At 56.8% G+C, this 15180-nt stretch overlaps 1 protein-coding gene and 1 long non-coding RNA gene across 3 annotated transcripts; one reads left to right on the forward strand and one right to left on the reverse strand.

Moving 5' to 3' along the window:
* Positions 1 to 1909: 1909 nt before the first annotated feature.
* Positions 1910 to 14948, forward strand: CAPN11 (calpain 11). Of its 2 annotated transcripts, none has more exons than XM_066178398.1 (22): positions 1910 to 1995; positions 4959 to 5241; positions 5817 to 5886; positions 7224 to 7342; positions 7484 to 7617; positions 7797 to 7965; positions 8511 to 8594; positions 8680 to 8765; positions 8964 to 9038; positions 9448 to 9608; positions 9688 to 9857; positions 10062 to 10073; positions 10342 to 10553; positions 10672 to 10711; positions 10952 to 11017; positions 11365 to 11422; positions 11521 to 11585; positions 12428 to 12496; positions 12627 to 12705; positions 13159 to 13275; positions 13349 to 13407; positions 13654 to 14948. In XM_066178398.1, exons 2-22 carry the CDS (start codon positions 4996 to 4998, stop codon positions 13678 to 13680), a joined length of 2118 nt encoding a protein of 705 aa, XP_066034495.1. In that variant the 5' UTR covers positions 1910 to 1995; positions 4959 to 4995; the 3' UTR covers positions 13681 to 14948. The 2 variants fall into 2 exon arrangements, with proteins under 2 accessions (XP_066034495.1, XP_066034496.1); XM_066178399.1 differs by lacking the exon at positions 1910 to 1995 and adding an exon at positions 2982 to 3040.
* LOC136286621 (uncharacterized) lies at positions 10867 to 12805 on the reverse strand. Its single transcript, XR_010719958.1, has 2 exons — positions 12343 to 12805; positions 10867 to 11633 (listed from the first exon to the last, which is right to left on the reverse strand). It is a non-coding gene; the product is annotated as an uncharacterized lncRNA (long non-coding RNA).
* Positions 14949 to 15180: the final 232 nt, after the last annotated feature.

Here is a 15180-nt window from a genome sequence, read left to right on the forward strand (position 1 = left end):
ACTGTGATCAGCCCCGTGGCTTCTTGTGCCAGCAGTGCAGCACCAGCAGGGGACAAAAGACCCTCCTGCCCACAGCCAAAGGACAAGGGAAGAGGCAAAGCCAGAGAACAAAGAACTGAAGACAGAAAGAAGAACCGTGTCTGCTGCAAAGTCCCTGCAGCCATTGCTGCAAAGGAAAGCTTGAGGGAAGGAAACAAGGAAATTGCACAGGGATTTTGTAGGTGTTTTAGGGAAACAGCTCCCAAGCATAGGGGGAAGGACATGGGACAGCCTTTGTGACAGGATCATTGAGGAGCTGTCTCCTGCCCCAGGAGAGGGATCTGTGAAAGAAGCTTTGGAGGCCACTGAAGGATAATAAGGCAGGAGCTGAACAGGACAACGGGGTCACAAGGATGGGCACAAACCCAAAGCAGGAACAAGCCCTGGCACTACAGGCCTCTTGCCCTTTGAAAGCACAGTGCTGCCTGCAGTTCTGTGCAGAGCTAAATAATGTCCCCAGCAGGGACCCCCTTATTGCTTCCAGCCTGTGGCAAGCCTGGCTGGGAAAAAGATCGAGCAGCCATTGCAACAACCCGGAGCAGGGCACCCCAGGGCCACCTCTGCACCAGGGTGGGCAGAACAAGCTGCCTGTAACAGAGTCCCTGGACGGGGATAGGGCAGCTCTAGTGAGTGCTAGCTAGGACCGGACTGGTCCCTTGTGTGTGCAGCAGCAGGACCATGCTACAGCTGGTTTTAAATGTTTGGGTTGCCCTTCCCTCAGGCAAGGGACATGGCTCCTGGCCCTATGTGCAAACTGCTCCCTGCTTAGAAAGGATTTACGCCCTGGGGGAAGGTGGGGTGAGGCAGAAAGCAGGTGCCCTGTGAGGCCTGGGCTCCTGCAGGCTCAATGCCCTCTGCTGCAGTGAGTCTGTAGGGCACAGCCTCCCCAGGCACCAGGAAGGAGAGGGAGCTCCAGGGCTGGTGACACCCATTAGCATCACCCTGTTCAGCCCTGGCACCAAAAAGATGGCAATACAGAGCTTCTTTCCTGGGACAGGGCTTTGCTGGGCTGAGTTGTTCATGCCAGGCCAGGCCATCAGACAAGCTGGGCTAAGCCACACTAGGCCAAGCTGTGCCAATCCATGCTGAGCCATGCTATGCCAGGCGAAGCCGTGTTGGCTCCAGGGGAGGGTGCCAAGCCCTGTTGTTGCCATGCCCGCTGGTAACAGCACCACCCAGCATAGCTGCACCCTGAGTCACGGAGGGCATGCAGGGCACGCAGGGGCAACCCCGATGTGGCTGTGGAAAACCCCAGGGCAGCAAGACCTGCCTGGAGAGGGCCCTGCTGGCACCCAGCAGCGAGGGGCAGCTGCTGGTCGTGGGATGGGGCGGGGGCTGCCAGCCGGGGCACGCAGGGACAGCTGATGGTGGCGTTGTTGACCGCGACCATCTGGGCTTTAACGATTGAGGTGGTGCGGGCACGGTCCCCCCAGGCATGAGGGAAGAAAGAAAGGACACGACAGCCTGGGATATCCGGTGGGACCACCGTACTCAGCCGTGGCACTAGAAGGTCAACAAGCCCTGGGGACAAGGTGCAGTGTGTCGTCTGCACAGGGCTTCACCCAGCTACGCTGTGGTGCCGGCGGTGTGCAGCAGTCACCCGCAAATCCTTTCCTAGGCGAAAACTGCTTCCTCTTTTCCTTCCAGCCCCGGTTTCCGTGTGCACCCACCCCTTTCCTCGGAACAATGGTGGATGGAACACGCCCATCCCTGGGAGGTGGGAGAGGGTGACAGCAGACAGAACCTCACCATCAGCCTCTATCTATAATCCCCTCCCAGTGTCTGTAAACTGTCACTGCTCCTTTAATTCCCCCTCCCACTGCCCTCCCGGCTTTGCTCGTACGTCCTGCCCGCCGAAACTCCACCTTCCGCGGGGCTGTACTGAGCCGGGCTGGGCTGGGCCGGGCCGGGCCGGGCTGAGCTGAAGCGGGCAGGGCGGTGGCGGCGGCAGCTTCCGTAAGTCCATCCCCCCCATCCTCACCCTTATCCGACCCCCAGCGTGGGGTTAAGCACCGGGGGGGAGCCCGCCGCAGGGCGGGCAGGGCTGAGGGTCCCTCCGTCTTCCCCTCCCCGGCTCCTTCCTCTGTTTTCTAAGCTTATCTAGGCATGCCTACCCCTCCCATCCCCTTTCTGTCTGCGAGGATTTTTGCATTAGATAACGCATCCGGAGAGAGAGAGGCTTCCCCATCGGGGCGGCTAGTAAACTGAATACCGCAGCCTCCCGGGATGCGCTGCCGACCCCAAAGCCAAGCCCGCATCCCGTCAAAGGGATGCGGTAACATGAAGGAGAGCCTGTGGGAAACGGGGATCTTTGCCATCTGGAGGGCTGGAAAGGGCTTGAGAGCTGCTTGAGCACTATGGGATGCCATGAGCGGCTGTGGGATGCCATGGGCGGCTGTGACGCCTTGCCCCGAGCTGAGTATGCGGCAGGATGCCGTGTGTCAGGGCTGGTTTTGAGGAAGGGAGCTCCCCACTTCCGTTGATTTGCAAGAGCAGCTGGCAAACCAAAGCTCTGCAAAGATTTTTGGCTGGACTTCAACAATGATGCTGCCCAAGAGTTTTGCAGTATGCGCTAAAGTGCACAAGGTGTCAGGGACCCTGCAGGAACCAGTGTGTCTTTTTGCTCCCACCTGGGAGGAATCAGGGGTGCCTCGAGTACTGGAAAGCATCACATTGTAGCTGGATGTCACCTGTGATGGAAAACTGCCCTGGGGGCTTGGCTTGTCTCATCACACCCCTTCCCACACCGTGGAGGACCTGCAGTGTCAGTCAGCGTAAACCTGGGGAGGTGTCAGCAGCTGACCTCGTTGCTTTAAAGGCCCATGTGGTTCCTGTCCCATTCTGGGGTCTGAAATGCTTTTCTTTGCTCTGCGCTTGCGTGACCTCCGTCTGCCACTGGGCACAGCCTTCCTGAGTATTTTGAGCCACAGAGCTAAGAATAACTCATACGGTGCCCGTGTCTGCACAGAGCTCCCCACGTCTGCAGCCATGTCCCGTGCTGGTAGGTAGGGTGGGAAAGGGTGCAGGGAACCTGTCAGGGGCTATGGGGGTAGGGGAAGTTCCCTGGCCCACTGGCAGGTTGTGGTATGAGTGCTGGGGAGGTGGTGAGGTGGGATCTGGAGGCAGTGTGGGCAGCTGTACTTGGGATCCCTCCTCCCCCCTGTGTTCTCAGCAGTGTCTGGGACTGGAGAAGCCATCCTGCCAGCTCTGCAGACACTGAGTGCTTTGCCACTGGGAGAGAATGCCAGGGTGCTGGCTGCAGGGCAGGAGACACAGGAGGAGCTCTGTAAATTTGGGACCATCATAAAGGAGAGAAGGGCTGGCACTGCCCTGGAGAAGGGTAGTGGGTTTAGAGCATCCCAGAGCAGGCGGAGTGATGGGGAAGAGTAGATTTTTTTTTTCTTCTGAAAAGCTTCTGGCTAGGACAGCCACATGGGTTAGCAGCCAAGTTTATGCCTTATGCATGTGCCAGGAGCTTGCACCCTATTCACTGTTGTCTGCCTTCCCTTTAGTCATCACAGCACTTTGGGACAAGGAAAACCGCCTCTTTGGAGCCAGGCTGTACCCTGCTCCCTTGGGATAGGGTACTGGGAAGAGAGTGGGCCAGCACTGGCATTCGAGTTTGCTGCTCTGAGTGGGTTGCTGGCTTCTGGCTTATTTACCCAAGGACTACAGCACTTTCTCACAAAGACAAACCTCTGAAGTAATTAGGCACCAGCCCACCCAAACAGGCTGGGGAGTGGGGCAGGATGAGCCGCAGATACCAGTGGACTGGTGGTGGTGGTGGCACCTGCCCCATGGCCCTGCTGCAGGTGACACTGCTTGCATGGAGGCTTGGAGCAGAGGGTCCCAGAGGCCACTTCCAGCCCGGGCGGTGCGGTGGGTGTGAGCTGGCTGCTGCCATGGTGCCTGGACAGGGCTGAGGGCGGCTGGGCACCGGGAGTGGAGCTGGGACTTGCCCACCGCAGCGGGCGCGGTGGGGCAGGGCTGCGGGGTCGGACATGCCTAGCAGCTGTGTCAAGCTGCTTCGAACCTCCTGGCCGTGAGCTGCTGGTCAAAGCCGCGGGAGGATGGCCAGGACAGGGAGAGGTGCGGCGTGGGGGCTCTGCGGTCTGTCCTGCCTCGCTCTCCCCGGTGCCGAGGTGCCCCGCTGAAGCCCGAAATCCTTTCCCGGTATTTCCCAGCAAGCTGCTCCACCGGCGGTCGACGAGCCTTGAGTCATCCTCCCTGTGTGTGGGTGCCGTCCCGCCTCTTCCTTCCCTGTCCTGCTCTGGCCCCATAGCTAGAGGTATCTGCGCCCCGCTGGGCTCCTCCCTACCCGGCCCTATTGACTCAGTGCTCAGGCAGCCGGGCCGGCTTTCGGAGAAGAGGGAAAAGGAGAGGGAGAGGCCCCTGGGGGTGGGAGAAGCTGCGGGCGGCTGCTGACGCCCTCCCGGCCGAGGCGGGTGAGGAGGAGCCGGGACGAGGGAAGAACCCGGAAAGCTGCGCCGGGAGGAGAGGCTGACGAGGTTGGAATGCGTCTGAAATTCCTCCGGGCATAGCCTTTTGGCGTAGCAGGGACAGGACGGGACCCATGAGCTATGTGCTGGGGGACTGCCTCCTCCCAGCCAGCCCTCAGCGCTGTTTTGCCCCCTTGGTGTCCCCTAAAGGCAGCGGGGCTGCAACGGCCAGGCTGGAGGACAGGGCTCAGAACGGGGCTGCTGCTGGGGATGGGGTCTGGGAGGGTCTCCTGGTGGATGTGCCCACCCTGGGGTGCTCTTTGTGTCACTGGGCTCACTGCACCAGGCCAGTGCTGCTGGAGAAGGTCGCTGCTGTGGGAGTGGTGCGGAATTGGGGATTCAGCCTCCAAGCCTAGCTCTGTAGGATGGCTGATATCCCCAGGGGAGAGCCTCAGCATGGCCATGCCTGTTCTGTTGCAGGGAGTGGAGCAGAGGGTAGCGGTGCTGGTGCCCAGCTATGATGCCCTTTGGCGGGATGGCTGCTCGACTGCAGAGAGACCGCCTGAGAGCCGAGGGGCTTGGCCAGCACAACAACGCCATCAAGTACCTCAACCAGGACTATGAGGCCCTCAAGCAGCAGTGCATTGAGAGTGGCACCCTCTTCAGGGATCCCCAATTCCCAGCTGGCCCAACTGCCCTTGGATTCAAGGAGCTGGGGCCACACTCCAGCAAGACGCGGGGAGTGGAGTGGAAACGTCCGTCGGTAAGTACTGGGCTTGCTTCTTCTCAGGGCTGGCATCCCTGTCCTGCACGTCTGCACTGATGTGGTGTGCTGAGCTGCAGACCGGCTCAGTGCTCAGACCCCTCAGTGCTCAAAGTCCCTGGAGTGCTGAAGAGCCACTTTCCCAAGCGCCCAGGGCTGTTCCCCATGAGTGTCTGCTCAGAAGAGCATTGTGTCTAGCAGGCACTGCTTCCTCTGGGCAGCAGACTGTGGGCTTCAGAACTGTGGGTTGTATTGTTGCTTCTAGGTGTTGTGGCATGGATGTGTCACCCTCAGTAGCTGGGGCTTTTGAGACTGCATATCCCCTGGTGCCATGAGGGCAAGGGGAATGTCATCCAGCCTTGTCCTCCCCTGGATTTAGCAGATCTTGCCTTGCCTTACCATGATGGCCTTGGGGTTGCAGTCAAGCAGCCTTCCCTAGCAGAGGGCAGGTGGGGTACACTTCACAAGGACCATACACCATTTCTCTCGAGTGAGAGCTGCAGTGGGTGCCAGCCCTGCAAAAGCCCAGGCCTTGCCAAGATCCAGCAGCAGCATCTGATTCTGTCCTTCTGCAGGAATTAGTGGATGACCCTCAGTTCATTGTTGGTGGTGCCACTCGGACAGACATCTGCCAGGGGGCTCTGGGTGAGTGTTGAAGCTTTGTCCCTGGACCTTGGTCCAGACAGTTGTAACTGGGGAGGGTTGGGTGGCCCTTTCCACTCAATGAGATGGAACTGCAAGTCAGGGGGCATCCTGTGCCTCCTGGTAGCTCTAGGTTAAAGCTCCACAAAAAGGAGTTGATGCGTGCACAGCTTGACGATGCTGAGATCAGTGGAGATTCTGGGTGCATCCATGCCTGACACATGCTGAAAACAATTCCAGGAGCTGTTCCAAAGAGCTCCCTGCTTTGGTAAATGGTGAGGGATGGCAGCTGCATGACAGTAACAAACTGAGATGGTGGTGGTGGTGACAAACTGCTTGTGAAGCAATGTGGTGTGGCAGAAGGAAATTGAGAGGTGTACAAGTGATGATTTGTCTTTTCTCCAGAAGTGTCTCCCAAAGTGATGGCACTGAGGCAAGGAGAGAAGTGTTAATGGGCTGGGTAGGACTGCCGAGTTGAACCACAACTGGGATTTTGTGGTCATCAGAAACATATCTTAGTACCAGACAGTGTTGTCCTGATTGGGAGCAAGTAGGGCTTGACTGGGAGCACTGTATACCTTAGCACATTTAGCATGCTGTTTTCAGGGGTGACTACATTTAATATATCCAGTAATTAGGACAAACTTGAGGTGGCAACTGGAGTCCATAACAGCCCAGGGGACTGTGGTAATGTTCACTTGGTCATTAAAAACTTGGGAAATGGCGTTTTGTCAAACTGCAACCCAGTTACAGGTTACCCAGGCTCAAGGCTAAGGTGTGAAAGGCTTCAAAGGCAAAAGAGAAAAGAGAATCAAGGCGAAGCATTTAAAGCACAGTTCTGGCTTGGAGCAGCACTTGTGGTTAAGATCACTCGGAAGGAAAAGTGTGGTGGCACTGCCTGCAATTTGAGAAGCTGCAGCAGCAGCATGAAACTGCTTGCTTGCAAAAATAGCTTTTTACATGCAAAGTGTAAGTTCTGCAAAACTTGCTGAGATATAGAGGGCAGTCATATGAATGAGTTCCAGGAGGGTCCAGATAAATAGCTGCAGAAGGGGGCTGTTGGTGCTGACTGTGTGTGGTGATCTGGACACAGGCTCTTGGTGAGGGAGGAACATTCCCTGTTGCCTTGAGCTAATACTTCTCTCTGTGGGCAGGCTGAGCAAGCCTGGATCCCTGAGTTCTGTTTGCTGGACCTTCTCTGTTTTTACCACGGACTTTTTGAGCTGGGTTGCCCCAAACATTTGCAAGGAGAGCACACCATGGGCTCCTACACATCCATCACCCACCCTCCCAGCTAGGGAGGGGATGGGTACTCATACCAGCTTCCTCTCCTTCCCCAGGTGACTGCTGGCTGCTGGCTGCCATTGGCTCCCTCACGCTCAACGAGGAGCTCCTGCACCGCGTGGTGCCCCATGGACAGAGCTTCCAGGAGGACTATGCTGGCATCTTTCACTTCCAGGTGGGCTGGGAGCTTTTGGCCCTCCACAACTGGTGGGCTGTGGTGGAAGTGAGGGTAGTGGGTTAAGGCCATCCCTCCGGGGTAGGGATGAGCAACCCATGCGATGCTCTGAGCTCACCCCACTGTCTCCTCACCCCCCAGATCTGGCAGTTTGGTGAGTGGGTGGACGTGGTGGTAGATGACCTGCTGCCCACCAAGGACGGGGAACTTCTGTTTGTCCACTCGGCGGAGTGCACTGAGTTCTGGAGTGCTCTGCTGGAGAAGGCCTATGCCAAGTGGGTATTCCCATGGTGGGCACATGGGCGGGTGGGCATGTAGGGGGTGTGGAGGGAAGGGAGTCTCCTCACTGTGCGGGGAGGAGGGAAGGGAGTCTCTTCTGTGGCTGGCCCCGCTTGTGCTGTGTGCCTGGGCAGCTGCCATGTGCTACCTCCCTGTCTCCTCACACACCCCTCAGGCTGAACGGCTGCTACGAGTCGCTCTCGGGGGGCAGCACCACCGAGGGCTTTGAGGACTTCACGGGCGGTGTGGCAGAGATGTACGACCTGAAACGGCCACCGCGCAACATGGGCCACATCATCCGCAAGGCGCTGGAGAGGGGCTCCCTGCTGGGCTGTTCCATCGACGTAAGTGACGTGCCGGGATGAGACAGGGCTCTGCCACAACGCTGGCCAAAGTGAGGCCTCACAGTCCAAGGCTGTATCAGCAGTCCCCTCGCTGGGATACTGGGTGGGAGGTCATTTCTTCATCCTCTTACCACAGCACCCTTTCCAGAGCCAGTGCGGCAGCCCCGCGGCACAAAACGTGGTGCTGCAGCCCAGTTGCTGTGAATGGGCTCCTTTGGATGGTGCGGGATTGTTCATCTCAAGTGCAGGACAAGGGACTGCCTATGACTCTGGCTATGTTTTCCATCAGCAAATTACTTGGAGCAGGGTTTTTAAATTCTGAAATTTGGGTGGTTCCTTGATGGATCTTCAAGGACCTCTGCTAAAGAAACTGTCTTTAAATTGTCCACAACCAGCAGCCTTGGCGCACAGGGAGCTGCTACCTGCTACTTCTCTTGGCTTGGAACAGTTCAAAGCAAGAATTCTACACACAGTGGAGGGAAGGGGTAGGGATAAGACTACATTAATTCAGCCCCATTGACTTAAGCATTACACGTTCTCTTCAGATCACAAGCGCCTTTGATATGGAAGCAGTGACCTTCAAGAAGCTGGTGAAGGGCCATGCCTATTCTGTCACAGCCTTCAGAGATGTGAGTCACCTAGATTAGACTTTTAATAGCAATAGCAGCCTGGCCAGTGGCATTGGCTCTACCTCCTGTGTCTGGTGTCTGGCAGGTGAACTATCGGGGTCAGCAGGAACAACTCATCCGCATCAGGAACCCCTGGGGTCAGGTGGAGTGGACTGGAGCCTGGAGTGATGGGTAAGCAGGACAGAAGGGATGGCAGTCTCACTCTGTCAGGCCAGCAAGCACTGCACACACAGCAGCCAAGCATGGGGCAATGCTGAGGGGACGCTGACAGTGTTCAGAGCCCTTCACATCAGAAAGAGAGGAGTTGAGGGCCAGCTATGAATTGCTCTCAGGAGTCCCTGTCTAATTGTCTCTGTTTTGCTATTCCAGTTCCTCTGAGTGGAACAACATTGACCCTGATGAGAGGGAAGAGCTGCAGCTGAAAATGGAGGATGGAGAGTTCTGGTGAGTGCTGGAGCAAAGTGCTGCTCTCTATCAGCAGCCAGTCTAGGGAAGAGCAGAGAAACTGGGGAGAGATCTTGCCGTCATGCTTCACCTGAAGCGCATGACCTACCTTTATGAGCTGGCTTTCCAACACTGGAGAGCTTGCCAGCATTTTCCCATCTGATCGAGTTAATAATTTTCCTCCCTTGAAGGAAATTCAGGCCAACTAAATCCAAAATAAACATCCAGGAAGAGTAAATATCCCTTACACAATCCCAACACGAGGCTTTAAATAAGCTATAACTGTTAAGGGTAAAAGATTTTACTGTCACTTCATTCTCATAAAATGTTAGCTGGGTCCAGAGCTGCTTGCGCTCTCCTCCCTCCCCAGAGCAGTGCCCTGGCCTCAGCCCCTACTTGTCTCCCACAGGATGTCTTTCCGGGACTTCATGAGGGAGTTCTCCAGGCTCGAGATCTGCAACCTGACCCCGGATGCCCTCACCAAGGATGAGCTCAGCCGATGGCACACACAGGTGTTCGAGGGCACGTGGCGCCGGGGGAGCACTGCCGGGGGCTGCAGGAATCACCCAGGTACCTCTGGCCTCCACATCTCTGCTCTTGGCAGCTTGATGAAACCAGGGGTCTCATCCACACATCCCCTTCCTCCCAGCCACATTCTGGATCAACCCCCAGTTTAAGATCAAGTTGCTGGAAGAAGATGATGACCCTGGGGACGATGAGGTGGCCTGCAGCTTCCTGGTGGCTCTGATGCAGAAGCACCGGCGGCGGGAGCGGCGGGTGGGAGGTGACATGCACACCATCGGCTTTGCCGTCTATGAGGTAACCCCTGCCCGCCCCAAGGCTTCTTCCTTAGGACAGGCTCAGCCCTGCCAGTGCCACCTCAACCCCAGTCCTCAAGAAAATCTTTTCCACCAGCTTTGGCCAGCTGTGGGCTAATGTCCCCCATCCTGTCCTCCATGCAGCTGTAAGGGATGGGGCAGGTACTGGGATTCTGATTTTTTCCCTTTTCCCTCCTATCTGCAGGTTCCTGAGGAGGTACGTCCTGAGCTGTCACAGCCTACCCCATCCTGGAGGGAAGCACAAGACTGGGAAAAAATGGGTTGATGTATCCAGTGGCATGGGAGCTCCCACAGCACTGGCCGTGGCTAGGGTGCTAGTGGGTGCTGGACACCTCCATGTGGGAGGGAGGGATGGCTCCTACTGGATGGGCAGGGCAGGGCTGTTGTACCTGATGAGGCTGGTTCTGGTCCCGCCACTCCCTGTGGTTGCTTCCCATTGTCCACAAGCACATTCCTTCCCCCAGGCCCAGGGCATGCAGAATGTGCACTTGAAGAAAGACTTCTTCCTGAGAAACCAGTCCCGGGCACGGTCGGAGACCTTCATCAACCTGCGGGAGGTGAGCAACCAGATCCGGCTGCCCCCGGGTGAGTACATCATCGTGCCCTCCACCTTCGAACCACACAAGGAGGCCGACTTCGTCCTGCGGGTCTTCACCGAGAAGCAGTCGGACACAGCGTGAGTCCTGGCCGGGGAGGGACACCCCGTGTCTGTGAGCAGTGGGACGTTCCCCACTGCAGGCAGCCTGCTGGCTGGGGACCCTGCTCATCACTTTGTTTTCCCTTTTCTGCCCCAGGGAGCTGGATGAGGAGATCTCAGCAGATCTGGCAGATGAGGTAGGAGCCACTACTTTGGATTGGCTTGTGCTGAGGCTCCGGCACTTGGGAGGGGGTGGCTGAGTCTGGGATGTCAGTGTGGCTGGAGAGGGGCTGGCAAGGTTGGGGTGATGGGGATTTGGGAATTAACAAAGATGATGAGAACAAAGAAGAACTTCCATTCCAGCTGGCATTTACTGAGCCTGTTGTTTGGCCTGGGTTTGACCATTAACCTCTTCTTTCTGGTTTGCATCACCCCAGGAGGAAATAACTGAGGATGACATAGAGGACAGCTTCAAGAACATGTTCCAGCAGCTGGCAGGGGAGGTGGGTACGGCTGTGCCAGGCTCTGGAAGGCCCTTTTGGGGAGGGGAGGGGACAGGACCAAACCCCTCACAGTGGGAGCTCCAGCCCACCCCACGCTCATTCAGTCCCATCCTGCAGACAGATCCATCTTGACTGTGGCTCAGCCCAGCTTGCAGGGATGGTGTGACAGGGGCAGATTTGGGGAAGAGCATCCAGCTGTGACCAAAACTCTTCTGAGTGTACAAGAAATGTAATGGTATCCTCATGTTTTGTGACTAAGGCAGAGATGTTTAGGGAGGAGGGGGACAATGGCCACAAGTGGGGTGGACAGCAGGCAAAGGGTGATGCTAACTCTGCTTCTGCTCCAGGACATGGAAATCAGCGTCTTTGAGCTTCGGACTATTCTGAACAGAGTCATCTCTAGGCGTAAGCACTACTCTTCCTACCCCTTGCTCCCTGCAGCCCAGGCTTGCTCAGCAGGTTGGGTTTTAATGCATGTGCTCAGCCTCCTCCTTTCTCCTCAGACAAAGATCTGAAAACAGATGGGTTCAGCCTGGACTCCTGCCGCAACATGGTCAACCTGATGGATGTATCCTCTTGGTGCTGTGGGCCAGGGCCAGTTTTCGTGGTGCTCAGCCTGCAAGAAACAAGATTTGTCTCTTGGAGCTGGGGCTTGGCTCTCCAGCAGTGCCACAGCTGTTTAACTGGGGGAGGAAAGGAAGGAGTCCTTATGGCTTCAGGGCCACCTGCCCTATACTGTTCGACTTTAGCAGCAGGTTTTTTGGGCACTTCCGCTGCCTGCTTGGGCCCTGGCTCTGCCACCAAAAGCCCAGCACAGTCCCACCCCATGCCTTCTACTTTCACCTCCAGGAGGAAGTTCTTGTGTTTCACTTCCCATGGGCTCCCTAGCCTGATGTGCTGTTGTGCCACCCAGGCTTTGAGGCACTCCTCAAAGGGAACAAGGACTATTTGGCTTATTTCCTCCAAACCATCCTGTCCAGCTGTTGTGGATGAGTCAAGTGACAGGAGCCATGGCCAATGTCCAGCTTGTACAAGGACATGCAGCTGTGGTGTCAGGCCAGGAGCACCTCTGAGCCCTTCTCCAGCCTGGCCCTATAACATTCCTTTTTGCTGCAGGCCAACCCAGCTTTGGACCAAGGACAGCACAGCAGTGTGCTTCCTACAGCAGCAGCACAGCTGCTCCCAGGAAATGGCATGGCTGCTAGTTCAAGTGTTACCCTTTCCTTGCTGGGTTGCAGGCTCTTACTTTGCTGATTTGGCAGGATAGAGGGGAAGGCTGGGGGAAAAAATTGGGCAGGCCAAAAGTGTGTCCAGCCTTTTCTCACCTTGTGTGGCTGGGATCTGGTAGCTTTGCCTTTGTACTCCCCCCTTTCTTGGCTGCTTTGACCTCCTTGACCCTCTGCTCCCTAGAAAGATGGCAGCGCACGCCTTGGGCTGGTGGAGTTCCAGATCCTGTGGAACAAGATCCGGAGCTGGCTGGTGAGGAGGAGAGGGGACATGGTGCACTGCGAAGGGGTAGCACTCCTCCTGGGGCAGCAAGCAGTGGGGACAGCCAGCCTGGAGACCACAGGAGAGCCTTCACTTCATGTCCTCTGTGATGTTTTTGCAGACGATCTTTCGCCAGTACGACCTGGATAAGTCAGGCACCATGAGCTCCTATGAGATGCGCATGGCTCTGGAGTCAGCCGGTAGGTCTGGAGAAGGATGGGAATGGGCTGGGGAGCAGGCGTCTGCTGTCAGAGTCGTGTCCCAAATAGCAGGAGAAGAGTGTAACCAGCCTATATTGCCTGCCTGAAGCCAACCTGTTGTAGTGAGATGTGGCCCATGTATGCACCAGGCTTTCTGCATCACAGCTGTGCCAAGTGTTGGAGCCTCACAGTTAGAGATGCACGCAAGATGGTCCAGCCTCTGTCCCCTCTGACCTGCACAATCCCATCCTGGCAAAGCAGAGGCCTGGGGTGGATCAGTGACTTAACTAGTCATATATGGCTGCAGGGGGAGCATTCCCTCTTTCTATTGAGGCTGGACACAGTGCCCTTCCTTGGGTGCGTTGGTGGACCTTTTGTGTAGGTGCATGGATTTTCACAACTACACCCTGCTCTCCTGCCTCCCTCGGGGCCTGACTGCTCTCTGCCTTGCAGGTTTCAAGCTGAACAACAAGCTGCATCAGGTGGTGGTGGCCCGATATGCAGACAATGACATGGGTGTGGACTTCGACAACTTTGTCTGCTGCCTCCTGAAGCTGGAGACCATGTTCAGTGAGTGATGGCCCTGGGGCAGGGAGGGCAGGAACAAAGAGATGTATTGCTCACTTTGCTTGTGTCCCTGCAGGGTTCTTCCGTAGCATGGACTCTGAAGGCACTGGCACTGCTGTCATGAACCTTTCTGAGGTGAGAGTTCAGCTCAGTGAATGCTGGGGTGGGAAACAAGGGGACGTGGCATTAGGGTGAATCGGGCACCCGGGGTGGGTGGTAGAAAGCCCTCCAGCCCCCTGGGTAGGGAAAGAATCCATAAAAGATCAAGATGAGTCAACAGGACTGCTGCAGGCTCTGTGTTTCTTGGAGGGCTGTTAAAGTTGACTCATGAGGACATGCCAAAAATGCACCCTGCTCATCCCTTCTCCCTCTCCTTCCCAGTGGCTGCTGCTGACGATGTGTGGCTAGGAGTTACAAGAGATCCGCTGCAGCTGGGACACCCCAATGGGCCAGGACCACTCCAAGTGCCTCCCCTTGGATCCATGGATACAGGATACTCTTCCTCCCTTGCTCCATCCCACGGCTGAGCCACTATCCCTGCCTCCAGCAAGCCTCACACCATCTTCTCCAGTGGACAGGGGGTCAAGGCAGGCAGGGGATTCCCTTCTCCTCTTCCGGGCTGGGCTTCTTTCCACTCCCCCTTCCTTGCTCTCAGCCCAGAACAGGAGGAGGGCGAGCAGCATGGGGTACCTGTGAATCCCTGCACAGTGGCAGGCTGGGGGCCAGCTGCAGAGCAGGGAGAGGCAGCTGCTGGGGCATGAGGGGAAGGACACTCGTATCGCTTGCTCTAGTGCTGACCCATCCCCTCCAGCACACATTGCCTATCTCTGCACCCACACCTGGGAGCATCAGCACGTATTGCCTTGTTCTGGCAGCAGGTTCCTGAGGGAGCCAGAGTGGCCTTCTGGGAGGAGGAATGGCCATACTCAATATCATGAAGCCCTTGCACCATACTTACCACCACTAAGCGCGACCAAAGCGTGGAGCCTGTTGGCTCTTTTCTGCGTGGCCTTCAACACATCCCTTCCACCCCCATGCCCCTGCCTATGCCCACCACTGGGTCAAGCCCTGCAACTCCAGCACTGAATGTTTTGGGGCTCCTCTGTCATGTGACCCTGTAGTGCAGCAGCTGAAGCTCCTCTTGTCCGCGTAGGTACAGCTATGCCATCACTGTCACAGCAGCCTGGCCTCCCCTCCCATCCCTGGGAGCTCCTGGGACATCTGCTGCCCTTGGTCGTGGCCCACAGCAGGGCTAGGGGGTACAGCACCCAAGAGGCAATGCCTTCCTCCAGAGAGCAGGGGGTGGTGTTTTAGGGGGGTCTTCAGCACAAAGTTGGGTTTTTTCTCCCAATCCCTCATCCTCCACACTGTAACACTCCTCTTATCTTGGGGTCTTTTGCCCAGGGCGGATGGACTGCAGTGCCAACATATTTGCACTTCTCTGTGCTACTCCAGTCCCCTCACCTTCTTCTGGGGTAATGGGGTGGCTCCAGCCTGGCAGTGGGCGAGGGCCCGTCCCCTGCCCTGTAGAGGCAGGCAGGCAGTTTGCTTCCCCCAGAAGCATCCCCCTGTTGTCACTGGAGGATGCACCTGCAGCAATAACCACTGCTGCCTGCCTGGCAGCTCTGCTTCCTCACCCTGCTCACTGTGCTCTCCAGGAATAAACAGATCTGTTAGACCTGTGGTCTGGGAGGTGTCTTGAGGTCTGCATCCTCCCTCTGCTCACCATGGTCTGGTGCAGAGCCAAGCCCAGGTCACGCTGCTTGCCCAGCCTGGGGAGCAGCACCATCAGGGCAGGTCTTGTTGTGGGGCTGGAGACATCCACATTCCCTAGGACTTTAAAAAACTTGCCTCTTTCTTTGCACGGGTGTCTTAACGCTGCCTTAACGCATGGGGCAGCACTAGGTA

The sequence above is a fragment of the Chamaea fasciata genome, unplaced genomic scaffold (assembly GCF_029207755.1).
Source record: "Chamaea fasciata isolate MVZ Bird 193981 ecotype frontalis unplaced genomic scaffold, bChaFas1.0.hap1 SCAF_3, whole genome shotgun sequence".
In the NCBI taxonomy this organism is placed as follows: Eukaryota; Metazoa; Chordata; class Aves; order Passeriformes; family Sylviidae; genus Chamaea; species Chamaea fasciata.

Excerpts from the sequence above, each read along its gene's own strand:
- CAPN11 (XM_066178398.1), top strand. The coding sequence starts at position 4,996 with ATGATGCCCTTTGGCGGGATGGCTGCTCGACTGCAGAGAGACCGCCTG. Across the intron at positions 10,712-10,951 it reads CAGCAGATCTGGCAGATGAG|GAGGAAATAACTGAGGATGA; the intron begins GTAGGAGCCACT and ends GCATCACCCCAG. Across the intron at positions 13,408-13,653 it reads CTGTCATGAACCTTTCTGAG|TGGCTGCTGCTGACGATGTG; the intron begins GTGAGAGTTCAG and ends TCTCCTTCCCAG.